At 41.1% G+C, this 24,701-nt stretch overlaps 1 protein-coding gene across 1 annotated transcript; it reads left to right on the top strand.

The window, feature by feature from the left end:
• Positions 1-664: 664 nt before the first annotated feature.
• Positions 665-24,094, top strand: LOC126396384 (nardilysin-like). The gene is made up of 31 exons (XM_050054407.1): positions 665-745; positions 2,304-2,534; positions 2,775-3,048; positions 3,612-3,693; positions 3,875-4,028; positions 5,618-5,691; positions 6,790-6,885; positions 7,154-7,276; positions 7,526-7,583; positions 9,059-9,132; positions 9,449-9,518; positions 9,801-9,878; positions 9,968-10,088; positions 11,321-11,379; positions 11,777-11,831; positions 12,862-12,966; positions 13,192-13,315; positions 14,071-14,157; positions 14,275-14,394; positions 14,975-15,026; positions 15,140-15,290; positions 16,344-16,471; positions 17,154-17,316; positions 17,778-17,809; positions 18,187-18,325; positions 20,500-20,547; positions 20,672-20,724; positions 20,813-20,896; positions 20,978-21,185; positions 22,107-22,193; positions 22,452-24,094. The coding sequence occupies exons 2-31, from the start codon at positions 2,332-2,334 to the stop codon at positions 22,671-22,673; spliced, it is 3,324 nt and encodes a 1,107-aa protein (XP_049910364.1). The 5' UTR covers positions 665-745; positions 2,304-2,331; the 3' UTR covers positions 22,674-24,094.
• Positions 24,095-24,701: the final 607 nt, after the last annotated feature.

The raw sequence follows: 24,701 nt of genomic DNA, 5'->3' as shown, positions 1-24,701 counted from the left end.
ACACATGTCCACTTGGACTAAATTGAATAGATTTTGGTGTTCAAAGGTCAAGGTCACTATGACCTCATTTGTTTCTCAAGAACACCGTGAGTAAATTTCTTAAAATTTGGCACAAACGTCCACTTTGAGTGCAGGATGAACTGATGAGATTTTGGTGGTCATGGGTCAGATGTCAAGGTCACTGTGACATGCACCATCTCATTCTCATAAATGTGATATTTTAAAAAACACCACCACACACAAGTGTCTAACAGGATAAAATAAATGAAGTGATGACGTTTCATATCCAAATGGTCAAAGGTGACATCATCATGCTTTAACGTGGTCCTTTTTGTTCACCTGTTTATTTCTCCTTTTGGGTTTTTGTTGCCTTTTTCTTTTGAAAAAATCCTTGATTTTCATTATGACGTTACCTGTTTTGTTCTTTTTTGTATTTGATTGTTTTAGCATCATTTCCATATTTTATTTTTGTACACGTTTCCCCTTCTTCTTCTGTATTTCTTTTTTTGTGTTAAATAAAATAAAACAAAATAAAATACTACCAATATTCTGTTTTTATTTTTCAACCGAACTTTACCTCGTCGTCATACATTTCAACCAATCAGACGGCCCGTTTGTCTGTGATTGATTTCCTCTCCGCCAATCAAAGGCTTTGTTTTGGCTACCTGCTACCTGATCCAGGCTAGGCGCCCGTACAATCCGAAACTCCAAAACTTCCATCTACACAAAGCTAGCTGAAACAAAGGTGAGCTTCTCCTTCCGTGAAACTATACAAACCAAAATGTTCTGTCATGATTTAGAGTTCACGTGTAGCTGTGTAGCTAACAGCTACACTAAACGACCCGGATTTTAGCCGGTGTGGCTAAACAACAGTCGGATGTTGTGTCATTCTCAACAACAGGATTACTGAAAGCTAATAACGTTACACAGCTAACGAAGCCGGGCACCGGTCTACAGCTAAATTATTACCGTAAACGGCATAACGTAATTACTGTACGTCTTTAAATTAGCAATAATTGTAGCAACGCTTGTGTGAATATTTAAAGTTAGCTTCAACAGTTAGCTTTCAAGCGTTTCCTGACATCTAAGCTATCCGATGCCCTGGTTAAATTCACTGAATATTAACATAAGGTTCTGTTCGCTGGTGAACACAACGGAGCGTTCCACACAGTGCTACAGCGCGACAGAGCTGCGCCACCGAACTCCATGCATAAAATGAGATATTTTTAATTCTGCCTCTCTTATCGGTAAATTCATACGCGATAGGATTTGATTCGAGCTAGTTTCTGAAACAGAACATGACCCTCTTTTATTCGGTATACATTTGATTCAGCAAGTACAAAGTTAAATCCGTAAAAAATCAGATTACAACATAATAAGTAATTAAACTAATAAACTGATAAATATCTATATCTATATCTATATATGTGTATGTATGTATGTATATATATATATATATATATATATATATATACATATACATATACATATATTATTACATGCCCTTATGTGCATTCATTGATAGAGTAATTACTGTAATTACTGTAATAATTTCTCCCGTCCATACTGACTATGAAGAGACCCCTTAAGTGAATTCAGTATCAGTGACAGTGGAAAAAATAGTCAGTCCCTGTTGTCTGTGAAAACGCTTCCCAAGGTGATGCTTCAGCGGTCAGGATCAAGTCAAAAGAATATCTTCCAACTTTTACAGTTCTTTTAATTCATATCCCTCTTTGTGTGTTCAGTGATAGTGTTTTCTAGCTGAGCTGCAGTGGGCGGAAGCATAGTGAGATAGTAGACCTTTACTCTGTTGATTTTTTCCCCCAATCAATTCATGTATTATTAAGACTATAAAATGAAAGAAAATAGTGCAAGCTTGTCTCTCGTAGGTTTGTGGAGTACGACGTGAAGTCTTCTAGGTGTTTGTTTTATCCGAGCAGCAGTCCAGAACTTAAAGATATTAATGTAATTACAGAGAGAAGCGGTTAATCTCACATTTGAGAGGCTGGAAGGAGAAAGTGTTTGTAGTTTTGTCTGATGAATTACTGAAACAATGAATCGATTATATAAATGACTGGTGATTATGTTACTGTTGATCAGCTAATCAGTGAAGTCGACTAACTTGATTAAAGATTTGATCCCATTCAGCCACAAGACCATTAGTGAGGTCCAACTCTGATGTTGGGTGATAAGGTCTGGCTCACAGTTGGAGTACCAAAAAATGTACGTGTTAAATGCTGGATTTTGACATGATGAAATGATGTATGATATATTTATGAATATGTGTTCTCCTGCACGTCTAGCGCTGTAACTCCAGAGGACTTTGTCAGAATGCCTCAGACCAACAAGTCAGTGAGCGGTGGCGGTGCACCAGGCCAGGTATCTGCTCCAGACCAGGGTGAGCCGCCGCCACCACCACAGGATGTCAGGCCCCAGATGGCTGCTGGAGATGGAGGCGGAGGCAGAGGAAATGCAGCAGAAGACCAGGGAGACTCGGAGATCGTCAGATCACCCAGTGACCCAAAGAAATACAGGTGGGAGAGAGAAGTGTCTGGGTAAAATGTCAGACATCAGACCAAACACAGGATTTTTTGATATGTGAATTCAAAAGATAAACTATTAAATTTGCATGTGAGATGTTGTGTATTTAAGCAGTTTCTTATTAATATGTCTCCTGTAATATAACAACATCTCGTGTAATGTAACTTAAAAGCATCATTTTTCTTAACAGCTAATGACTCAGTTCTATCGATCGTGTCCCGCTGTCTCTCCAGATACATCGAGCTGAGTAACGGCCTCCGAGCGCTCCTCATCTCCGACTTCAGCGGGTCGGACGGGAAGGGAGGCAGTGAGAACGCAGACGGCAGGGGGGAGGCAGACGACGGGGAGGATGAGGAGGACGAGGAGGAAGGTGAGGAAGATGGGGATTCTGGTGAGGGGTCGGAGGAGGATGAGGAGGAGAACGAAGAAGAAGAGCAGGACAGCGACTTTGATGAGCTGGATGAGGAGAACGCGGGGAAGAAGCAGAAAGGGAGCTCTGAGAAACAGGTGGGTGACGGAAAGATTCACTGATCAAAAGTATCAGGTGTGTTTGTGTAAGCAAAGTATGTGTGTGGTAGTGACGAGGCTTTGTTTTCTTTCCGTTAATGTCCTTATTTAAATTTATATATTTAAGTTTTATTTTATTTAATATTTTTAAAAAAACACAACAAAATCAAAATAAAAGTTATGTGATATTCTCTTTTTTCCTTCCTTTGAAAAAATCCTACGTGCATATCCATTGCCCCAAACACTCTTTCGAGCAATTGTGGATTAATCCACCGCTGAAAATAGTCCCCAACAAATGCACTGTTTCCCCCTGTTTGTTTGATTAAAACTACAGTGAGCAGCTGTTTTAAGACATGACTGAAACTGTTTGTGTTTTTTAAGATATCCCTGAGCAGAAAGTACTGGTGTATAAGATTTTAACTTCCCCGCCACAGACAGCGGTGGTTGCAGTTCGTAAAAGGTTTGCAGTGGAGATAGCTTCCAGTTAATAACCCTTGATGGTCCTCACCATGCTGAATGAGTAAATTCATGTTGAAAATGTGTGTATTTGTGTGTGTTTCCAGGCGGCAGCTGCTCTGTGCATCAGTGTAGGGAGCTTCAGTGACCCCGACGACCTACCTGGCCTCGCCCACTTCCTGGAGCACAGTAAGTCCATGTTTAATGCTGCATCCTGAGAGCTTCTCGGCACTAGACTTTTTTCTTATCATGGCTAACTCTGGACAGCCCTGGTCTAAAAATAGAAAGTCATGTTGTGAGTTTATGGCAAATGAATCTCCTATCCTGATTTCTTCTTTCCTGTCTTTATTTCCTCCACTCTGACGTTCAGTGGTGTTTATGGGCAGTGAGAAATACCCAGCGGAGAACGGCTTCGACGCCTTCCTGAAGAAGCACGGCGGAAGCGATAACGCTTCCACTGACTGCGAGAGAACCATCTTTCAGTTTGACGTGCAGAGGAAGTACTTCAGAGAGGCTCTCGACAGGTGAGCGCTCAGAGAAACACCAACTCTCTGACCTAATTTTCAGATGTTTAGACTAAACAAACAAAAACCAGACTGGTCATGAGATTGTGGCAGAGATTCAGTGACAGTGAACCATAAGCCAATACACAAGCTTTTCTGTCAGAACATGAGATTTTGGGCGCCGCCCTGTCGTATAGGCTGGTGTCCTGTGTGTGTTTGTGTTGATGGCGGCTCTTCTCTTGGTGGGCCATCTGGCTCTCTGATGGGAGGTCAACCGGTTCATTAAAGATCACCACGAGCACTCAGCAGCTCTCTACCGGGCCAACTGATGTCCTCTCTGTAGCCATGTTGTCACACTCACTGTTTTTAGACCTGCAGTCAGTGGATTGGAAACACCGTCGGACGAGGAGACGCCTGCAGTTTGTTCTGCAGGTGAATTTCTCAGGTTGAGTCGATGACATCTGCGTGAAGCAGCTGCCAGAATGTTCCCTCTGCAGGAGAACATTTGCTGCTGATGTGCTCGTTCCTTTGCACACCAGCACACAACTGATGTGTTGTAACAGTGTGGCTGCAACTACTGAGTATTTTACTCAATTAATCCCTTGATTTGTTTGGTTTTTATGCCTCTGTGCCAGAGATAGTGTCCATCTGACCCATTGTTGTGAATGCCATATCTAAAGAATGCCTCTATACAATTTTTCCAAATTTGGCACAAACATCCACTTGGACTCAGCGATAAATTGATTAGATTTTGGTGGTCATGAGTCAAAGGTCTTGGTCACCATGACCGTGTAGCCATCTCATTCTTGTGACCGCAGTATCTCGAGAACGCCTTGAGGGGAATTTCTTCAACTTTGGCACAAACATCTACTTGGACTCAAGGATGAATTGATAACATTCTGGTAATCAGAGGTCAAGGTCAACGTGACCTTGCATCTGTCGCATTCTTGTAAAGGCAATATCTCAAAAACAGCTTGAGAAAAGTTATTTAAGTGTTTGGTGGTCGAAGGTCATAGGTCAATGTCAGTGTGACCTCACAAATCATGTTCTTGGCCATAACTCAAGAATTCATATATTAATTATGACAAAATTTCACACAAATGTCTGACAGGATTATAGATCTGTCCATGTACGTGAAGAGGCATTTTGATCCACGGCCGCTGATAACACCTCTTGGAAATCAGAAATGAGAGGTTTCAGATTTGGTCTGGTGATTTCAGGCTAGTTGACAGCTAACACTGAATGTTGTTTGTCATCATCATCACATAGCACAATATTTTTAACCAAAAACCTACAATGTGGATATTGTAACAATATTGTTGATTTGAGTATTCACAAAATATTTACATTATGAGGTTTTTGATAAATAATCATAACTAATGTGGAGATAATCAGTAAGTGGTACAACACTCTGGTTAGTTCAGGAAATGACATCACTGTAATGAAGCCTTTAAAACCAGGAACACTTATGATATTTCAGTATCCAAAATGTAGGATTAGTCTCATTCATGATATTGATATAATATTGATACATTGTAATTTCTTAACCATAATAGTATCACCCTCCTGTCAGTGGCATTGAACAGTTTAAATGAATGTTTTTGTTCCAGGTGGGCTCAGTTCTTCATCTGTCCTCTGATGATAGAAGACGCCATCGACAGAGAGGTGGAGGCCGTGGACAGCGGTGAGTGATACAAACTGCACGATAATGATGCGGGTTCAAGCAGTCAGTTTATTTGTCACATAAAATTTGTAACACATGATTTCAGTAAAATGCAGGACCTGTGAGTCAGGTGGTTGAGGTAAGCTTGTTGGAAAATCTCACAGGTTTCGAAAGGGCGGGTCATTTAGTTAAAAAGCAGTGCTCTGATTAGGGACACATTCACACTGGCGCTATGTGGTCCGCTTTAAACAAACCTTGGTCCGCTTCCACAGATAGTTTGGTTTGTTTGGAGTGGTGTGAACACTCATTCAAACTCTGGTGCGGACCAAACAAGCGAACCCTGGTCCGCTTGAAAAGTGGGGGTGTCGGTTCACTTGCAAGTGAACCCTGGTGTGGTTCGCTTACAGTGGGAAATGCAAACAGACTATCCAGGGAACCAAAGAGAGGAAGTGACGTAGAGCACAGTGCATTTAGGGTAGGAAAAAAAACAAAGCCAACAGCGCAAACTGGGAGAAGCAGAGGTGGAAAAAGAAAAAGTGATTGCAATACCGCCCCCAAATGAGCAGCTGTTGTACCTGTGTGACATTGTCCAGGCAGTTTGGTTCCGCTTTAAAAAAGTGCAGTGTGAAAGTGAACCAAACCAAATGAAGGTGTGAATATTTTCGGCATTCTTCTATTCCAATCTCTCTCTCTGTCCCTCTCAAACACACATCAAGCAGCTTTTTCATCAGCACTGCGACACCCAGGCTTACAGGTATCCAGTTGTTGACCTGGAAAATCTGTTGAAGTCAAACATATTTAAATCATTACGGTCATAATATCCAGTATAAATATTGCCCTCTGTCAAATATGTGGGCTTAACATCGTGTCCTAACAGCAAGCGTCTGTTTAATATGCACCTCTGTAATTTCATGTGAACATAAAGCACACAGGCTACAGTCACTCACATTAAGCTGGGTTCTCCGTTCTTCAGTTACAAATCCAGTGCTCAATGCCGGGGTGGTGAAAACATTCAGTCACTGTTTCTGTATTGTTCTCACACATTTATACTCCTCATGTTTGAGACCTTTCAGCTGGAGTCACAGTTTGTCTTTGGCCCTTTTCTCATTTCCTGCTCAGAGTACCAGTTAGCGAGGCCGTCTGACTCACATCGTAAGGAGATGCTGTTTGGGAGTCTGGCTAAACCGGGACACCCTATGAGCAAATTCTGCTGGGGTAAGAACAACACACAAACATACAGTCTTCACTATGGTGTGCTCAATCCCTGAGACCTGTTTATTTGTTTCAATACAGAAAAAACTAATTTACACAACACACAAAAAATAAAAATGTAAGCTGGAGTTCCAGTTTCTCTTTGTGTTCTGTTTGACCAACTCTGATGTACATATTCCAAATGACTTTATAAAGGTTTTATTTCTAAGTTGATGGACCTGGAAAGAAGTGGTTTGATGTCACCTCTCTATTGACCATCTGTTCCTGTTAGGTAACGCTCAGACATTAAAGCACGAGCCCAGAGAGAAGCAGATCAACACCTACCAGAGGCTCAGAGACTTCTGGAGGAGATATTACTCTGCTCACTACATGACACTCTCCGTTCAGTCCAAAGGTACTTGCACACAAACTCTCCAGAGACGATCAGATAATTTTAGAGGATCTTTGCAGATGTCTGCTTTGTCTGTTTTTACTGCAGCTTGTTTAAGTGTTTCCTCAGCGGGTCTGTGAGGCTTCGACCTTCATAACACACCAGAATGTGCAAATGGAGAAACTTTCTTCTCTTGTTTCCTCCTGTGTTCCAGTGAGTACCTGTGAAAGTGAAGCCGGCTGCGATGTGTTGACTGTGTTTTTTGTTGTTTAGAGACTCTGGACACTCTGGAGCAGTGGGTCAGAGACATCTTCATCAAAGTCCCCAACAAGTAAGACGTCTTGTGGTAGGACTGCATGATTATGGCTACAATGATAGTCACAATTATTTTGATCAATTTTAAGATCACGATTATTTATTGAGTTTAGGAACAAAATACTTTCATTGCACTTTCACATTTAAAGACGTGTTTCACTGCTGGAAAGATAGATAGATCAGTGTAGCAGACATGACCAGAGAAAACAGAGGAAAAGGATGAGGTAGAAAACCTACAACTACCAGGATGCACTGCGCCACACTGGACCAATGAATGCTCCTGCTGGTGGGTGATGGAATATAAACTCACTATCATTCTTGGAACCCATCGGCTGTATTCAGCGTCTGACTTTCGGCAGACGGCGATACAGCCTCTGGGGGCAGACCCCCGCTTTTTTGGCATTCCGGTTTGATTTGGGCGGAGGAGGCAAATTTCCGTTTCTGACTTCCGTTTATATGTAAGTAAATATGCTGAACCATTGCGATGGAGTCAGAGTTTGCAGTGACACCAATTATGTTCCGCCTCGTTAGTTCACGGCACGGAGCGTTCAACCTGGCAACAACTGCAGCTGGCTCAAATGTGATTGATCAATATCACGCAGACTATAAACAGCCTAGCACAGGAAACCAGGGCTCTTCCACTCTTCTTCCGGAGGAAAGATCTCCGGGGTTTGCCTACAGACTCTAAATTCACTGAATGTAGAGTCTGTATATAGAGACTAACTCTCTATTGATGAAAAATGGCAGCTGGTGGGTAACAAGTGATTTCGTATTACACTGAGGCCCAGTTCAGACCAAAGATTCACATCAAGATGAAACTGTTTTAGAACGTTGCAGCGAAAAGTAGCAGCAGTGTGAACTGGCCGGTCTGAGCTCGACTCAAAATAAAAAGTCGGCAAAAAATCCAATATTGTGCATCCCTAGTTTTGAGTCAGGGGGGTGGATAATCCCCCGAGTCAATCACGTCAGAGCTGATCAGATCATATTGATTGATTGATCAGAGGAGCAGCTGTTTGTCAGTGAAAGTTAACTTTAAGACCCACCACACTGAAGTTTCACTTTCACTATTCCTGACGTTCTGCTGCTCCGTCTGTGCCCAGAGTACACTCTGCGCTCCAGGAGTATGGTGCAATGAATAACTGACCATTACATGATCCACAGTGCACCTAATGAACAGTCCAGCTCCAAAAATAGAGAATAGAAACGTGGCAGCAGCTGTTTAATTGTGTCCACGATTAATGAATGTGTGGGAAACCCTGTAAATAAATAAAAATAAAAATAAAAAATAAAATAAAAAATAAGATAATTACTATCGGTTGGCATATTGTTTTTAATCCATATCTCATGATACTGTGTGATATGTGTGAAGTATAATGTAAACTAAAAGATTGAATAGAGATGTTACGATACTCACACAGAGATTTATCAGATAAATGAATGAAAACAGTTTGTGTTGTAACTTATATTTTTGTTTGTTTTTCTTGTCTTTAGCGGTGAACCTCGAGCCGACTTCTCTCACCTCCTGCAGCCGTTTGACACACCAGCTTTCAACAAACTCTACAGAGGTCAGATAGTGGTGCTGGTTGTATTCTTACAGTGTATCAGATGCATGTTATCATTTATGTAGGTTAGAATCCGACAACCCTTAAGTATTTTTTAATATGGAATATAAGGGAAACTGCACTACTTTAGTGTTCATAAAACACATGGACAGGATGTTTTTACATCCTTTTTTTCACTCATTTGTATTTCTTGTATTGTTTCACCCAGTGTAACCCGCAGGGATTAATACAGTGTTAACTTAATAAAATCTATATCACATGAATAGGGTTTAAATCACTGGAGAAATGTAGTGCTAACACCTGAAAATGTATGTTTCAGTGGTTCCTGTGCGGAAGGTTCACGCTCTGACCATCAGCTGGGCCGTACCACCGCAGGGGAAACACTACAGGTGAGTCGGAGTGCAGTACTGCTTTAAAATCCTCAAACAGGGCTGGACTATATGGCAAAAAAAATATTGATCAGTATCAATATTTCTCATGATATCTGATAATGCTGTCAGATTGAAGAGTATCCTATTAATGACTGAAGACTGATTTTGGAAACAATGTGAGAAAACATTCACCTGGTGTCACCTCCAGCACTGTTCAGCTGTTAAACAGACGAGTCAAACTGTTTCCTGTAAGTCTCTCAGTCAGATGAAACCTCACACAGTTTGTGTTTCTGTTGTCAGAGTGAAGCCTCTTCACTACATCTCCTGGCTGATCGGACACGAAGGAACCGGCAGCATTTTGTCTCTGCTCAGGAAGAAGTGAGTCATAAAGAAACTAACTGATCATAAACTGACATGTGAAATAAATACAGAGGGGTCACGGTACAAACTCTGTGTGTGTGTTTCAGGTGCTGGGCTCTGGCTCTGTTCGGAGGAAACAGTGAGACGGGTTTCGACCAGAACACCACCTACTCCATCTTCTCCATCTCCATCACCCTGACCGACCAGGGCTACCAAAACTTCTACCAGGTCAACTCTCGTCATTGATTCACATGTTGTATCCACAAATCTGAGGTGGCAGTGTGACTTACCTGGGCTGTGTGGAAAACATCCAGACTCATTTTAGAACATCAGAAACTGGCAGAGTATTTACTGATATCACTTTGTGTCTGAAAGAGTGAAATCAAAGTCAGAAAGGAGTCAGTAGCTCTTTTCACACAGATACCACACTACAGGGTCACTACGAAGTCCGTCCTTTATGCCGCTTTTGCATTTTGACACAGAACCTAACAAACAACATTAACAACGACATAAGGTGTCAGTAACAATCATTTACTGTCCCTGTTCTCTCGCGGCTGATCTCGTCCTCTTCCCTGAGGGACCTGGACCTCATTGTTTTTACAATTGCGGACATTTTCAGCCACTGTTCCTCTTTGAGTTAGTTGCTGACCGCTACCAGCTACTTCTTAAATCTCCTGCACTGGGTTGCAATCATAACATGTCATCAAAACGTCACACCTGTTATCCATGGTCCTGTCCTGCCGGCTGTCCCGTTGATACAGACATTGTTTTGGTGCTGTTACTCAAAGTGGTGCACAGACATTTTTGGGGCTGGTACTCAAGCAAAAAAAGGGGCACCCCTCTCATATTTATTAATTAAAAAAATTAAGTTTCATGCAGTAGCACAGCTTTTATTTACATTTAGGCTTCTTATTTCAATCCTCTTACAGCCATGCAGACAAGGGCGTCAATTCATCTGAACATTGGTGGGGACACATATCAAGTGTGGGGTCTGGGGGCTTACTTGTTTTTAAGCTTAATGGTGGGTTATAACCTAAATTAATCTGGCTGTACTGAGGTGTTTTACAGTGGTTTAATGTCACAAAAGTGACGAACAATACTGAGGCTTAGGGCAAACAGTATCGTTACCTGGCTGTCCATGAAGGCAGGCAGGGATATGTGATGCTGTTCTGCAGGGCGCTTGATTTGTGTGTGTTTGCTGTGGTCGCTGTGACAAGAAGGGAAGTCGAAAAGGGCGTGGCGGGGCAGAATTAAAACTCAAATGCAACATGCTTTTAATTGGGAATTGATGCCTTGAAGAGGCAGTGTAAAAGAGGCAAGTGATTCTCTAAATTGCAACCAAACACACAGAAGAATAGTTACCTTTATTTATTGAGATTTTAACTTTTCTTTTCACCAACAAATAAGAAGAAACAGATATTTTTATATTTCTAAATCCTTCATTGTGATTCTCTGTGCAGGTCGTCCATTTTGTGTTCCAGTACCTGAAGATGCTCCAGACTTTGGGCCCCCAGCAGAGGTCAGGCTCCACAAACACACCCTCACACACATGTTTTGGGTACCATGATGCACTACTGCAATTACAAATCCTTCCTCTCATTCTGCTGCACAAGCACATGTGTTAAAAAACCCCATGTTTTGGCTTTTCTTTTATCCCTGAATCTGAAAAAGAGGATTGAAGAAGTAAAGAGAGATTTTTATATAAATGAATGAATTTCATTTTTTATTATTGTGTCATGCATATAACAATGCCCAGACCCTTTTGATTCGTGAGTTAACCCCACAGAGCCAACACTAATCACATTTATGTGCCTGCAGACACACTGCTGTTTGTACATTTTGTCCGTATTTGTTCTTCAGTGTCTTGTATCTCTATAAAGCTTTTTAGTTCAGCAAACTTCTTTTTTCTTTTTTAGGATTTATGAGGAAATTCAGAAGATCGAAGCCAACGAATTCCACTATCAGGAGCAGGTACTGCAGCACAGACACACACTAATGAATGTGTTCACAGCCGAATAACGACACAGTTCAGTCAGCAGCTGATTAATCAGACATTGTTGTGTGCCAATTAGTCATCTCTGTGGTGATGCAATTTTCCAGCACAATAACTCATCATTTGTGATCGTTAAAACTACAATAATAGCAATAATAATAATTATGATGACAAGGATAGAAATAATAGAGTGTAAATATCTATCAATCATCACTAATAACTGAGTGTGTAGCATGGATGTTTCACACTGTATATTTATGAGTTTTGATTTTGTTGAAATGTTGATTAATTTGTTTTAAACTGAAGCAAAACAGATCAAATATAAATTGTCTGTGTGCATTTGTGACGGCAGCAAATATGTGAAAACTGTTTATTCTTATTACTCAGTGAAGGTTAGTGAGAACCTGAAAGTGGAGATGAAACACTGAACAACATGGCTGCAGTTAGTTTGAGTTTTACCTCAGGCAAGATGTGAAACTGCAATTAAACTTCATATCTTTCTAGATTTGCTGGAAAAATAAACTATTTAATTTTTTCACCAGCAGGGCGCAGCCATCTTAGAACAAGCTAGTTGAAAATGTCACAAGAATGACTCAATTTAAATTTAATGTTTATTTCAAACATGCAAAAGATATTAAAACATGTTTTTTTTACAAGGAGCACGGAGTACAACACTGTACATTGGACTAGTTATCTGCACATACATTGGAGTTTGAGAGTGTTGATGAGATACAAAGAACCACGGACAAAGTTAAGTCTGTCCAACTACAACCGGACTTATAAAATATGTGTGAACACGGTAGTCCGACTGAAATCATACTAAATTGGATTTCTCAAAGTGGCACGAACACATCCACATAATGTGATTGGGAGTCGAATTCCTCCTGCAGGTATACAATCAATCAGACCCAAACTGGCCTAGGTGCTCTGAGCATGCTCCACAGTCCAGTCGAATAGAAATGTGACTAATAGGTGATTACTAATGTGATTTTGTCTCCGGACTGACAGACAGATCCCATCGAGTTTGTGGAGAACATCTGTGAGAACATGCAGCTGTTTCCCAAAGAGGACTTCCTGACTGGAGACCAGCTCATGTTTGAGTTTGACCCGCAGGTAACCAGGACCGCTAGACCCAGATCTGATCCAGAACCAGTCTGAGAGCTGAGAATCTGAGAAGTTCAGAGTGGAAATTTAAATCTAGCTAGAAATATAAAGTCAATAGATTACTACAGTTGTATGTAATTACTTGCCTGGTGTACACAAACGTGTTTTATATTGATAATCTGAGTAAAAATAACTGTGTGTGTGTGTGTGTGTGTGTGTGTGTGTTGTGTTCAGGTGATCAGTGCTGCTCTGTCCCCGCTGACTCCCGACAGAGCGAACCTGCTGCTGCTGTCACCAGAGAATGAAGGTCACTGTACACTCAGAGAGAAATGGTTCGGTACCAGCTACAGCATGGAGGGTACGTCCCACACACACATACACACACACACACACTGCATTATGTTTTTGGGTAGTCCATCCGTACCATTTGGACTCAACGATGTACTAATTAGATTTTGGTGGTCACGGGTCAGGAATAAAGGTCACTGTGACCTTGCAGCCATCTCATTCTCATGAACGTTATATCTCAAGAACAGCTTGAGGGAGTTTCCTTAAATTTAGCACAAACGTTCACTTTGACTGAAGAATTAATTGATTATAATTTGGTGGTCAAAGATAAAATAATGACGTGTTGACAAAGGTCAAAGCTCAATTTCACTATGACATCATCATGTTCTGCATAAAACATTTTACTGGTCATTATTCAACGCCATATTTCAGGAGCAGAAGAGGAGACATTTGGTCAGATACTGAATTGCTGACACTAATCTCGGGTGTCCACCTTGAAACTTGAAACTATTCTAGTTCCTTCTACATCGCATATCTGGCAGTGTTTTGTGATGTGTCGATCTTGCCTGTTTAAATCGCGGTGAAGATGAAAATAAAATATATCTTTCAGCACTTTTAGCTTGGCTATTTAAAAATGGCAGGCACTGTCCACAAGTTTAACTAATGGAAAACCAAGAAAAAAAGTGTAGCTGAGTTGAGTAGAGCCTTGCCACACCATGCAGTGGAAATGCAGTAAAAAACTAGTCCTGATCAGAGTTTGAAAAACTAAATATAAGAAACCTGTAGTTGAATTAATCTTGGGATGTGTTTGTTATGTCTCTTCAGACATCCCAGAGGAGTGGGCCCAGCGCTGGACAGGAGATTTTGAACTCCACCCTGAACTGCACCTTCCTGCTGAGAACAAATTCATCGGTCAGTACAAACACAATGTTTACAAGATACTATGAAAGAGCAACAAGAGAAATCATGAAACCAACAGCTGATTCATCAGATTCATGACTGTTGTTTTTCTTCTTCTTCGTGCTGCAGCCACGGATTTCACCCTGAAAACGTCCGACTGTCCAGACACCGAGTTTCCCGTCAGGATCATGAACAACGAGCGCGGCTGTCTGTGGTACAAGAAGGACAACAAGTTCAAGATCCCCAAAGGTGAGTCCAGCTATCATGTCGGCCTTCACAGCGGCCCAGGTTTCATTCTGACCTGCGACCGGCCTTTCTCTCCCACCTTTCCTGTCTTTCCACAGCTGTACTGTCAACAGAGGCAAAAAAATATTGAAAATAAAAATAAAAAAGCTGCAACTTAAACATATTTTCATCATCAATTTACATGCTTAAACAACACTGACATCAAAGTTCACTTAGCCCTCCGAGCTAATGCATGCTTACTGCACTAACTACGGATCAGAAATGTGCAACTTTTTTTGCCAACACTAGATTTCAAACAAAAAGCCATAGACTGTATCATATTAAGTTGCTGTGAACTTCTAAGCAGAAGGCAGAAGGTAACGTTACCTCAGAGCCTGACAGGGTAAAGCCTCTCTTCCTCCAGGCAGCTGCCTCCGTCTCACTCAGACTCACCCCGGGTCTTTGTCTGGAGCTTCCTTTGTCTTACTCACTCTTACCCTAAGTCTATGTCTGCAGCTGCCTCTGTCTCACTCAGACTCACCCTGGGTCTATGTCTGCAGCTGCCTCTGTCTCACTCAGACTCACCCCGTTTTCTGTCTTTCAGCTTATATTCGTTTCAACCTGATCTCACCAATGATTCAGAAGAGTCCTGAGAAGTAAGAGACCACTGACACATGTTCAGATCCTACATCATAGATTCTTGTCATTACTCATCACAGTAAGAGGATAAATGGCTGTCGTGTGTTTAACCCCATTGTTCCTCTTTCAGTCTGGTGCTGTTCGACCTCTTTGTGAACATCTTGGCTCACAACCTGGCAGAGCCGGCCTATGAGGCCGACGTGGCTCAGCTGGAGTACAAGCTGGTGGCCGGAGAGCACGGGCTGGTGATCAGACTGAAGGGCTTCAACCACAAACTGCCGGTGAGGAGACGCATCGCATAACACCTCCAGTCAGAGAGCAGCTGGTGAACATGGTGGAACATTTCGCAGATAAAGAGACAGATATTTCCCTCAGGAGCAGGTGGAGACCAAAGAGTCATGTTCCTTCATTACCATGAACACACACACACTGTAGTTTATTTTTACTCAGTTCCACACACACCGTCCTGCTGACTCTAATACCCACTGGTACACCAGATGTGGATTAATCTGCCGCTGAAAATAGTCCCCAGATTAGATGATTTTTGTTTAGTTTTACCTGAATATTTGAAGGCAAACTCTAAAACTGTATCACTTATTCTGGTGCAATTCTATTTTCTTAAATTAATGATAAAATAGTATTGACTAATTTGCCGCAAAAATACTTTTGTGATATTATTTTGGGGCCATGTCGCCCACCCTTGCTGTCTACGGTAGATGTCAGTCAGCACACCTTCAGTTTAGAGAAGCAGTCACGAGTACAACACAGAAGCTCAGTGATGTACTGCTGTGGACGGGGTGCAGCAACAGAACATATTTTAGCCACCCAAAAAAATCAATATCAGTTCATATTGCTGCATTGAGAGTATTGTCACTACTTCAGTGATTTCCGATGGGGAACTGAAGCCGTTATATCACTTTCTTCAAAGCCAGACTCCATTGAGAAAAACAGGAATTTAACAGCGCTGAACACAGGAGCTGCTGGTCTACTGCTGCCTCAATCAGTTAATTGAAATATGATACCTTGTGACTTTGGTGTTTAAAAGTGTTCATTCAGATTTACAAAAGTCACACAATAACACAAACTAACTAACTGCTCGAGGCAGTGGTAGACCAACAGCTCCTGTGTTAAGTGAGCTAAAATTGCTGGTTGTGTCAATGGAGTCTGGTGGCTTTGGCGAGACAATAGAAGCCTCTCAATATAGCCTACATTTAAACTGATATTGATTTTTTTCATAGATTGCTTAGCCTCCGTGTCGGACTCCAGCCTGCTTCTCCAAACCGGGAGTTGCAGATAGACATTTACTGAATCTAATGTGACTCATGTTGTTTCAGCTTCTGTTGAAACTGATCGTGGATCATCTGGCAGACTTCAGCGCCGAGCCGGGCGTCTTCAACATGTTTTCTGAGCAGCTAAAGAAAACCTACTTCAACATCCTCATCAAACCTGAGAGACTCGGCAAGTACGTCCCACACACACTGCATTTACACACAAGTGGGTCAGTATCTGGTTTTGCTGGACAAGTCCAGTCCAGTGTACGAGATTAAACCAGTTAGATTTTTGTGACACAGTCTGGCAAATTAAAAAGTAGTCCAAATTGCCATCACAGCGCTAAATAAAGGTATTGCATTATTACTAAGAATTATGACAAGCTGACCAACATGATATTATTTTTTATAAATGGACTAATGGGGGCACTTGTATCTGACCAGCTGTGAGCGAAAGCCGCTGTCGGCAACATGAAGGAGATCACGTTTTAGGAGATAGGAGGGTCACAGCAGCGCAGGCAGTTTGTTTACAACAAAGTTCATGTGTTTTGGGTGATGAGAAGTGACACATTTTGGATTTGAAGCTGACATAACCGCAAGTGACGCAGCGCTGCCGTTGGAAGCTGAACTTTTGTCGGACACCCTGTTACAATTTATGTCTGTTACTCGCTTTGAAAGTTCCATATTGGACGAGGAACAGCTGATTCATGACGTTAAGATGAGGAATTATCTACCTGATACCTTCTTATTTTACTACGATTACACTGTAATTTATGATAAAACCAAACAAACTGCAGAGATCTCCACTGAGCAGCAGCTGGGTCTGTAAACAGAGTGATGTCAGTGTTGTCTTCCTCCCCATCCACCTCTCTGCAGGGACGTCCGACTGCTGATCCTGGAGCACTGTCGCTGGTCGGTCATTCAGAAGTATCAGGCCGTCATGAAGGGTCTGACGGTCAATGACCTCATGACCTTCGTCACCGGGCTGAAGGCGGAGCTGTACGCCGAGGGGCTGGTGCAGGGAAACTTCACCAGCATGGTGAGACACAAAGAGAAACAAAAAGCTGAGCAGCAAAACTTTATATATATATTTCCTCTCTCTGGTATCCCGTACCCATAACCCCATCGTGCTCATCCTCCACACAAAATTTAGTGTGGACAGATTTGGGGCGTCGGTGGCTTAATGGTAGAGCAGGCGCCCCATGTACAAGGCTGTTGCCGCAGCGGCCCGGGCTCGACTCCAGCCTGTGGCCCTTTGCTGCATGTCACTCCCTCTCTCTCTCCCCCTTCACGCTTGTCTGTCCTGTCAAATAAAGGCTAAAAATGCCCAAAAAAATATCTAAAAAACAACAACAAAAATTCAGATTTAAAACAGGAAACAATTTCTCTGCCACTACTCTGGATAATCTGTAGTAACACTTTAAGTCTGGAATATTTTATCAGTACAAACTTTTGATATAAACAGTTCAGGTGTAATTTCTCACACGTTTTTTCCAACAGGAGTCCAAAGAGTTTCTGCAGTACTTCATCGAGTGAGTATCCTGCTTCATTTCTTAATTCAGCTTTCAGTATTTTTAATGTTGGAAGCTTATTTTTATTTTTATTTCAGTCATCTTGTAAAATACACATTGAGGCTTCAGATGTAACTCAGTGTAACTGAAAGTAGAAGGTACTTAAACTGCGGACACCCTTACACATTCATATTCTCTAAACTGTAGTGTGTTAAAGTGTAAAGTATATTTCTTAACATTTCTATCAAACTAAAACAGATGGAAAGTGCTGAGTACAAAAACAGTCCGTCTATGTATGTTAAATAATCTGACTTAATGAACAAGCTGCAGAGGAAACAGTCATCCTCCAGTTTGTGTTAATGTGATGTCAGCAGTCCCATCTGTCTGTCTGTCTGCAGTAAGCTGCAGTTCCAGCCTCTGTCAGCAGAGGTCCCTGTGTTGTTCCGGGTGGTGGAGCTGCCTCAGAAACATCATCTCTGTAAAGTCAAATCTCTCAACAAAGGAGACGCCAACTCCGAGGTCACCGTCTACTACCAGGTAGGAACACCATCACACTGATGCCCCACACTGGACTACAGAGTGCAGCTACATCATGGTTACATGGCAGCGTTTAAAACCACACTATCCGTTTATTTTTTATTTTGTTTTTAAAGGTTCAGTTCACACAAATTACAAAATAAAATCCTTTTTTCTTTGTTCAGTCTGGTCAAGTTAGTTTCAGTTTTTAAAGGCAAGATTGAAAAAAAAAATCAGCAGCATGTCTTTCCAACAACAGCGTCACTGTTTCTCTGGATAATCCTCAGAGGACTATTTCTTTAGGAGAAGGTGTTCACAGTGAGATCTGAGGATTATTTTCAGTAACTGAGAAGTTTTATCTGTTATATTTCAACACTTTTAGCACCACTAACAGAAACTGTGTTGGTGTGGATGAAGAATCTCAGAGGCAGACATCAAACTTCTACACAGAATACGGCCCATATACAAATTTAGAATGTCGAATTTATCTCAGTCTGCAAATAAAAATAAGAACATCATGTATTCATTTACAAATTCATATAAATAAAGTCACAGCCTCTCACAGAAAATGGCAGATACTTCAATAGCACAGTGCAAAACATTACAATTAGGTAATTTAACAAAACATAGACACTCCTGCAGGCAGAAAAAGGCGTAGGCTGAAGCTACAGCTTATATCACCGACCCTTTAAACAGCATATCATATTTAACAAAAAACAACACACAAAAAAAGGCAACTTCCACACTTTAAGTTTCTGTACCCTGTTCTTCTACATCAGAATTACGGTCTGATCATCCATTTTCATATTTGATTTTTAAACTTAATATTCTACATGTTTTCAGCTCCTCACTACAACTGTTGCTTAAACTCACTCCTTTAACTGAGATACAGTGTAGTTTGGCGTCAGTCCTCACCGATAAAAACACCTCTCACACCAAGTTGACTTTCTCTCTACAAAAACACAATCAGTAAAAGTTTCTTCTTCTTCTTCTTCTTCTTCTTCTTCTTCTTCTTCTTCTTCTTCTACTTATTATTATTATCATTATTATTATTATTATTAGAACTACAATGATAGAACAAAGGCAAAGAGGGAAAATGTCTTTTTATTATTAAGGTGAACTAAACCTTTAATAGTTCTGTGCTTTGGTCCAAATTAAAGATACTTGCTTTTGGGTATTTCTACAATGACATTTCCCAAAATAGTTAAAAACATGAATAAAAACATGAAGCAATGATTTGTGAATCTTTTGTGACCTATATTCACCTTTTTTTTTTATATACTAAAACTAGATTTTACTGATTATACTTTTACTGAAGGAAAACTTTCAGAGCAGGACTTTAACCTGTAGGGCCCAGATCACACAGAAAATGTTTTACAGGTTGCAAAACACAAGACACGTTTTTTTATTATTTTTTTTAAATGAATACCACTAGTGAAGAAAGACACTTCCTGCGCCTTTTTATTGTTGCCAGGCAACCATGGACTTGCCTTCTCATTCTAACCTTCCCCTGTAATCAGTCTACTGCTTATTTATTTATTTTATTTATCTGACAGTAATCAGTATCTAGTTCCTTTCGTGTTGAGGCAGAGGGGACTTGCTGTAGCTCTGGTTGAGGGTGAGAGGCTGTCAGCAGATAAACAGAGATCTGTGTGGGTACATGAGACCCTAAAAAAGAGGGTGGATCATGGGGAGTACCACCAGTTGGTCCAGGAGCTTCACCTCCATGATGACTGTATCCAGGCATATTTCAGGATGACTCGGGGGCAGTTTGACAACCTGCTGTCTATCGTCAGGCCGTATAGCTCTGGGTATCCTGCAACCGCTACCACCAGTTTCTCCTCCATTGTTTATCAACTGTAAACTTGTTGTTGTGACCACCACAGAAGGCCCGCCTCTCAAATCATCTGATTGGACAATGGGAAAAAAGATAACAAAAAAAGAGATGGCGTGGGGGGGGGTTTCCGCTCTGAGCTAAAAAGTCTTTTCGGTGCAGAATTGCGAGGCACGTAGCAACGCAAAAACAGCGAACAAAAGCTTCATCCTAATTTAAAACCATTACAGAAAGGCGCCTCCAGCTGCTAAAACGCTCTCTGTGTGATCAAGGCCTAACAGAGTATTTTACTGCAGTGAAGGATCTGAATACTTCACCACTAGTGTTGTATTCATGTGCATAAATCTGGATTCTGTTGCAGTCGGGGCTGAAGAACCTCAAAGAGCACGCTCTGATGGAGCTGATGGTGGTGAGTGTTACGACCATCCCAACAACTCTGGTGACAGAAAACAATATTGGTGGTTCTTGTTCTGTGGTGTGAAAACGTGCACGTCCACCTGTTATGTAGCTTGAACTTGTGTCCGTCTCTTCAGATGCACATGGAGGAGCCGTGCTTTGACTTCCTCAGGACGAAGGAGACTCTGGGGTCAGTGTCAGTCTCTTATACTGAGTGTCAAGTTCAGTAATGTCCACTCACAGTATCCGTCTAATCACAACACATCGTACCCCCGCAGGTACCAGGTGTATCCAACCTGCAGGAACACCTCAGGGGTGCTGGGATTCTCCGTCACCGTGGAAACACAGGCAACCAAGTTCAGGTGAGTTGACCCGTCTGTGTGTTTGAGTCTTTGTTTGTGTCCCTGTTTAAGACGCGCTCCTTGTCCCGTTTGTCCTCGCAGCACAGAGCTGGTGGAGGCGAAGATCGAGGAGTTCCTGGTGAGTTTCGGGGAGCGTCTGTCGGGTCTGAGCGAGGAGGCCTTCAGGACCCAGGTGACGGCTCTCATCAAGCTGAAGGAGTGCGAGGATGCTCACCTGGGAGAGGAAGTGGACCGCAACTGGTTTGAGGTCGTCACACAGCAGTACGTCTTCAAGAGGCTCAACAAGGAGGTGAGACACGCCCGTCTCTCTTTCTGTCTCTGCCTTGTTCTGAGGGAACGGGGGAGAGAGACAGGATGAGGGACAGACAGAAAGAATGAGTGGGAGAGTCTATTTCTCTCCCTGTCTCTCCATCATTCTTTGTCTGTCTCTCCCTCACTCTTTCTCCGTCTCTCCTTCATTCTTTTCTTCATTCTTTCTCCATCTCACCCTCATTCTTTCTCAGTCTCTATTAGGGGTGGGAATCTCTCTGTGATAGACGATTCGATACGTATCTAGATACACAGGTTACGATACGATTCAAANTCAATATAAAAATGAGAAGAAGTTTTAAACTTTAAGTGAAGTGAACTTTAAGTAAAATTTAAGTGTTTTAAAGCTACTTGTTGTGTTGTTTTTATGGTATTGTCTGTGTTTTTGTATGTATCTTATATGGACTTGAGTCTGGAATAAAGTTTATTCTAATGCTGTACAATATAAACATAACATCATTCTTTCTTCCTCTCTACCTCATTCTTTTCCTCATTCTTTTCCCGTCTCTACCTCATTCTTTTCCTCATTCTCTCTCCGTCTCTGCCTTGTTTTTTCTCCATCTCTCCCTCAGTCTTTTTCTGTCTGTATCTCATTCTTTCCCTCGTTCTTTTTCAGTCTCTACCTCGTTCTTTCTCCCTCATTCTTTTCCTCATTCTTCCTCCATCTCTCTCTCATTCTTTTTCTGTCGCTATCTCATCCTTTTCCTCATTCTTTCTCCTCAACCCCATTCTTTTCCTTCTTTACCTCATTTTTTCTCCATCTCTCTCGGGTCAAAACAGTTACAGTACAGTTTGGAGGTATTTACACACAGCTGGTGTGGCTGCAGGGCTCTGGTTCTGGTCCTGTTCTGTGGTTCTGGTCCTGCACTGTGGTTCTGAGACGTTGTGTTCTGTGCTGCAGATCGAGGCTCTGAAGCTGTTCTCTCAGGAGGAGCTGGTCTCCTGGTTCCTGGAACACAGAAACAACAGCAGGAAGCTCAGCGTACATGTAAGTGTGTTTGTGTTGTGTTCACTGACTCTTTTAACAGACCTCATTCAAACTGTAGACACAAACACTCGGTGAGTACCAGGCTTAGGCAGATCTGTCTCTTCTAAACATGTAAAACTGAGCGGTATGATCCTTTTTAATAGTAAAAATATTTAGACAGCAGCTGTTTCTATTCCAATGAAGAGTTAATACTTGATAACAAAAACTCTGAAGAACAAAATAAAAAGAATCTTTTAACACATTTGTTTTCTCCGTCAGGTGGTTGGTTTTGGGGTGGAGGAGAATGACCCACCAGAACCGAGCAATGCCTGTAGCCCCGAGAGCCCGGACAACCCCCCCTCCTCAGCCTACGGTGAAGTGAGCGAGCTGACCTTCCTGCCAGCCTCCTCGCCACCGCTCCAGGACACCATGCTCATCACCGACATCAGAGCGTTCACCTCGTCCCTCCCCCTCCACCCTTACCACAAAATCCTCAGCTAGGCCACTCCCACTGCAGGCCAACAGGGCGGAGCTAAAGACCTCCTCGTTGTAGTAATAATAATAAAGTAACCATGGAAACGGCTAGCATTGATGTTCGATGGAAAAGGACACTGTTAGGACGGACATTTAACAAGTGTTTAAATCTTTTGTTTCATGTGAGTGGTTGTAAAAATGCTGCATTCACAGCCCGTGGGGAAAAAAAGCATAAATCTGAGCCAGTATTTATAAAGCATCTCGTGATTAACGTTTTACTACAGCAGAAATTATAAACGTAAAAATTAGTAATAACCACTTTTTTAATGTAGCATAAAGGCTCGACATGTACAGGCAAATAGAGGTATCTACTGTGCTGCAGATTACAGTATATAAATACTGTATATATATATGTGTGTGTGCAAAAATACGATGCTAAAAGTGTTTAATCTGCAAAATAGATTTCAAGCATAAAAGTAAGTTTTGTGCTGCAGTTACACAGCCGATATTAACAGTTAGATTTATTCAGATAAGACGGACCTGTTTCGTGAGATAGACAACTGCAAACACTTTTATGAAGCTGTAAGAGCAAATCAAAGTTTGATTTACTACTGCAGAAACGCACAATTGTTATCATCTCAGCTTCAAAGCTACATTTTTTTATTCATTTTTTTCCGCTGTGAGGTCGGGAGGACCTTCATTAATGTGGAGAGAGCAGGGGCTCTCAAAGTCAGTCAAAATAATGATGAAACTATTGCAGAAAAGGTGTTTTAATGAGCTGATATTCATCAATAAATCTCGAGATATATCTCTGCCCGCAGATAGGAATTATTTTAAAGTAAGTCGTTAAAATTATTTTACTCCTAATTCTAACATTAGGACCAAACTTCACTTAATATATAATTTGTTGCTGTGAGGTGCTCGATAAATACCGGCCCTGCTATAAAACACTGTTCAGCTCAGATATAAGGTGGAATATGAATCTTGGGACTTGCAGTTTGTGAATCTTGATGGATTTAGTTTTTTTTTTTTTTTTCTTGTTGCTTTTGACTGTGAACAAATTTGTACAATTATTCCCAGGTGAAGTGAATGCAGCATGATGACTCAGGGCTCTGGTTTAAAATTCAGTCAGACAACAAAGAAGGGCAGAACTATCACTTCAGTGTCACTTCAGCCAGTATCACTGAACAAAACAAGCTATGTTTTAATTTATTACATATAAGTTTACATATACGTGTTCATACTGAAATAATGGATGATGTATGAAAGAAATAAATGTATACACAGAACAGTATCTGGAGGCCAGTGATTAAAAAAACAACAACTGTGACTTGTTTTAACTCAGAATGTACTGCAGTAGTTTGTGCGGGCTGGAAAGTGCCACCCAAGTAATTTTAATTAGTTATATTTGCATTTCCATGACAATTAAAAAAAATACCTTAACTGAATGTTTCAGTTAAAAGTTTTGTTTCATTATTCTGTCCATAAAACAGAGTATGGTTTTCTATGGCATAAGGAAGTCATTGGAGTATTACACTGAAAAGTTATATTATAGTATGACATAAAAAACTGATTCTATACAATGTTATGAAAGAGTCTTAGTATACTATGGCATTTAAAGTTCATAGTTTAGAATTTAAAAAAAAAAAAAAAACTTAGCTTGACATATGAAAAGTCAGAATACCATGTTGATAAAATTGTTGAAAAAAAATTCAAAATGTTGTATATTGAAAACGTTACAAATGCCATAGTATAGGGTATCAAGAAAAAGTCACAGTATAGTGTGTCAAAGTTGCTACAAGTCATACTATGTTGTTAAAATGTCATAGTAAAAATGGCCAAAAAAGAGTCATAGTATGTTAAAACAGTTGTTAAAAACGTGATAGTGAAATACATCACAAAAACTGGTAAAAATATATTACAGTAAAAAACCCATGGTATACTATGTCAAAAAATTGGTTCAAAACGTCATAGAAAACTAGGTCCAGAAAAAGTCCTAGTATAGTATTTTGAAAAAAACTTAAAAATGTCGTAGTATAGTTTGTTGAAAAAAAG

Source organism: Epinephelus moara, chromosome 10 (assembly GCF_006386435.1).
Source record: "Epinephelus moara isolate mb chromosome 10, YSFRI_EMoa_1.0, whole genome shotgun sequence".
Lineage (NCBI taxonomy): Eukaryota > Metazoa > Chordata > Actinopteri > Perciformes > Serranidae > Epinephelus > Epinephelus moara.
Note: the sequence above shows the minus strand (reverse complement) of the source record. Positions and strands in the feature narration are given on the sequence as shown.

What these genes read in the sequence shown, in the direction of transcription:
- LOC126396384 (XM_050054407.1), top strand. Translation starts at nt 2,332, where the DNA reads ATGCCTCAGACCAACAAGTCAGTGAGCGGTGGCGGTGCACCAGGCCAG. An exon ending in AGGTCACCGTCTACTACCAG is followed by an intron (nt 18,326 to 20,499) that starts GTAGGAACACCA and finishes ATTCTGTTGCAG; the next exon opens with TCGGGGCTGAAGAACCTCAA. An exon ending in TCAAGAGGCTCAACAAGGAG is followed by an intron (nt 21,186 to 22,106) that starts GTGAGACACGCC and finishes TCTGTGCTGCAG; the next exon opens with ATCGAGGCTCTGAAGCTGTT.